This window comes from Anopheles aquasalis, chromosome 3 (assembly GCF_943734665.1).
Source record: "Anopheles aquasalis chromosome 3, idAnoAquaMG_Q_19, whole genome shotgun sequence".
NCBI classification, from domain to species: domain Eukaryota; kingdom Metazoa; phylum Arthropoda; class Insecta; order Diptera; family Culicidae; genus Anopheles; species Anopheles aquasalis.
In genome coordinates this window covers 41,901,564-41,904,932 of record NC_064878.1, presented here as the reverse complement: position 1 = coordinate 41,904,932, position 3,369 = coordinate 41,901,564, and the positions used below count along the sequence as shown (strand labels likewise).

General features: G+C 45.3%; 1 protein-coding gene across 1 annotated transcript in view; it reads left to right on the top strand.

The window, feature by feature from the left end:
- The first annotated feature begins 1,143 nt into the window (after window positions 1–1,143).
- The window catches only part of LOC126575934 (retinal homeobox protein Rx), a 40,330-nt gene continuing 38,104 nt past the window's right edge, over window positions 1,144–3,369 (top strand). The window contains exons 1-2 of the mRNA XM_050236952.1: window positions 1,144–1,357; window positions 1,484–1,597. Of these exons, the coding sequence (XP_050092909.1) occupies window positions 1,144–1,357; window positions 1,484–1,597 (328 nt within the window). The remainder of the gene's footprint in view (window positions 1,358–1,483; window positions 1,598–3,369) is intronic.

The following is a 3,369-nucleotide window of genomic DNA, read 5'->3' as shown; positions in this document are numbered from 1 at the left end:
TGATACGAGATACCAGTTCTGACGAAGGAGAGGATGATGATGGACGGTGGTGGTGATGGAAGCGAAAGTATTTATCCGACCACTTCTTCTTCTTCTTCTTTCACTTATTTATGCTCCGGCAGCCCCTTCGAACATTCAAGGTGGCCGCCATTTTGGGAAGTGCTCGAGCATAAATGGACAGAGCGAAAGAAAGAGACAACACCACCGTCGCCGTCGCACAGCATCCCTCGTCGTCGTCGTACCAGATGCTCGCACCAACACCACACAATTGCCGTGAGTTCTCGTGCGAGTCTCTCAACACCGCGCCTGCATAAATCCATGGCGCGAGCTCTCTATGCTCCGGTACCGGAACATAAATCACAACGGCACCGCGGTGAAACGCACACTACTGTGCGACAGCCCACCTGGCCAGATGGGAGGACCGTGGAGTGGCGTGGTGCCGGTGGTGCTGGCACAAGGACTCCTCGAATCGGCAGCGGCACCGTGGACCAGATGACGGTTTGCCTTTGGCGCGTTTGGTTGCTCGGTTGGCGTGGATCCGCGTGTCGCGTGCGCTTTCTGTGTTTGGCTTTTCGGCAGCGGTCGCAACCGTATGGTCTCTAACGAGGGTGTCTCGTGTGTGCTTTCTAGTGGCCAGAGAGGTGTGTACTGGTGTGTAGTTTTTGGGTTGTTTGTCCTGGTCGCCTGTCTAGTGGATTCGTTCGGATCGAAGGATAATCGAGTGCATTTTGTATGATAACCTTTTTGTTGGTGAGTGGTGCAGTGCAGTGTACTAAGAATTGAAAACAACATAAAATCATTGTGCAAGTGAATCAAGTAACACAGTGACCGGTGCTGATGTTCTGCGCTTCGTTTCCCGTTTCCATCCAAGCAATCTTTTTCGCAGTGTGCTGCCAAATGTTACGCCGTTGCTGTGCAATCAATGTGTTGACGAATTGGCTCGAAATGCACTCCGCCTATCAATGGATCCGAGTGTAACGGATAATCGGGAATAGTGATCCAGTGCGCCCTGGCGAGAACCGAAACATAAAACCCCCAACCACAGAAGGTGGGCCCGCGCTAGTGAGTGAAATTGTGTTGTGCGGTGTTTTTTTGTTTTTGGTTTGTGGATCCCGTGCACGAGGCGGCGCAGAACGCGGCGCGATGGACATCAAGTCACTGTCCGAGGTGCAGAAGCAGATCTTCACCAATCTGATCGAGAAGCTGATCGCGCGCAACAAATTCCCCCCCAGTGAGGCGGAGGACGTACAGAAGCTGCTGGAGAACGTGCGCGATGCGAAGAACTTTCACAAGATCATGGAGAAACTGAAGGAATGCGGCCAGCTGGACGTCGATATTGAGGAGAACTTTCGCGAAGGTACGTTCTCAGTGTGGCCATTCTTCCTGCCTTGCTCTACTCCCTCTGTGAAAGTTCTGCTCAAACGATCGTTCTGTACGTGTTTTTTTTATCTTTCCGTCATCCCATTTTCCATTGGTTTTGCAGAGAATGGCATTTTCCTCAAGGATACGGCCAAAAAGTTCGGACCCGGCGGCCAAACGCTCACGCCGCGCCACACGATCGACGCAATCTTAGGTTTGAATAATTGTGAAAATGGAGGTAGGATACTAATTGTAGTTCTCTTTCCCCCCATGCTGGTGGTTTGTAGCACACACTGTAGCGCACTGTTGGGTAGGATTGGAAGTTAGTGGAGCGGAGGATACCGTAATATTAGATTAAATTAATCGTAGCTGTGCTGGTAGGATTTGCGGGGAGTTTAATGACAGTAACTTGTTCTGATTGGATTGGTTGATGTGTTCGGAGCATTTGAGTTCAATTGTTATCATCCCACAGCATGATCTCGCCTATTCTACGTTTTTATTTGCAATGACAGTAGAAGATTCTTTAATCACAAACACAAATTATTTTTGTACAAACAAAAAACCGAATATTTTTGGCTTAAAATACTGTTTTCGCTTTGAAATGATATACTCTACGCTGCTGCATGTTTTAAAACCGGACAATCTATAACTCCGTTTACGAGAAGTGTTTGTAAAAGTATGTAAGATAAACATTTTAGTCATTAATAGTGAAGAAGCAAGATAGAACCTTATTTAAGTTGATACTCGTTATCTTTGCTATTTGGAACCTTCTAATTAAAATTTCACTGATGTGCTGCTGAAAAACGGCGCTGTTATAGTGGAAATTTTAGCACAAAGCATCCTGGACAGGTTTTTCCGGGTGCAATTTTTCTAAAATTCTGTATCTTTGCCAGTTTTTCTTCGGTTGATCTCGAAATTTTACACAATATTTGTGACAAGATCAGTACCTTCCACCCGTCCACCTTTCTATAATAGAGTCTATTCTATTAAATTAATGCAGCTTATATGAGCATTTGAAAATATGAAATGACAATTTTCATTTACCTTTTAAACACCAAAGCTGGCGAAACAAGGAGCATGCATGCATGATTGATCTGTTTTTTTCTTCGCGTTTTCCCACCATTACGGTGATATTAATGAACATATTTAAAGAATGAATTGAATAGCGACTAATAGCTCAAAACAGAATCCATGTAAAATCCAGCCAAATGAGTGCTCTTGAAGCATTCAAGTTTTTTGATTCGTTAGTCAGGAGAGCGTTCAAAGAATAGCCATCGCTAGAAAGGTACTCAGGTTTCAATCAATGCTAGACAATTGTCATGACATTATGCTACAATTTTAGCATTTTTCTGATACTCTTAATGTTATTAAACTCTCTCTATAAGTGCAGCATAGCTTTCAATTTGATCTCTGTTCGAAAAGTTAGCTAATGGTGACAAAGCCATGTCAGCTAATTGCAATCTTTAACCAAAAAACATCAAGAAAAGCTCCAATGTTACACATTCATAACAACACATGAATGAGGTATTCAACCAAGCATTCATTCATAAAGACGCTGCTACCACATGGCACAGCGTGTAAGCTGCATGCTACCGCCAAACGCACGCACGTTCCCGCTCTCACTCGGCTCAAAATTATCATCACATTGTTTTGTGCATGATTAATTGCCCGCATCGCATATCACCAATCCTTCACACTAACTCGCAAAGTGAGCGAGCTAATCGTTAACTCTTTCACGCTACTACAACCACCCCCCTGACATCGTTTATTTCAAAACGCCTTCGAAACTTCGAGGCTCGATCAAATGCCGGGAACCTATGACCAGGGGACAACCACAAACAATCAATCCACTAGAGAGAGAGAGAGAGAGAGCGAGCTAGATAAGAGCTAGGAGGGGGTGCTGTTTGTGGCTCCTGTTTCCAACGCCTTTGCCTCGACGACAACGCCTGTCCCACGAGAGATAATAATGGTCGCCACTAATTTGGCGTTTCGGTTTCACCACCGGGGGCC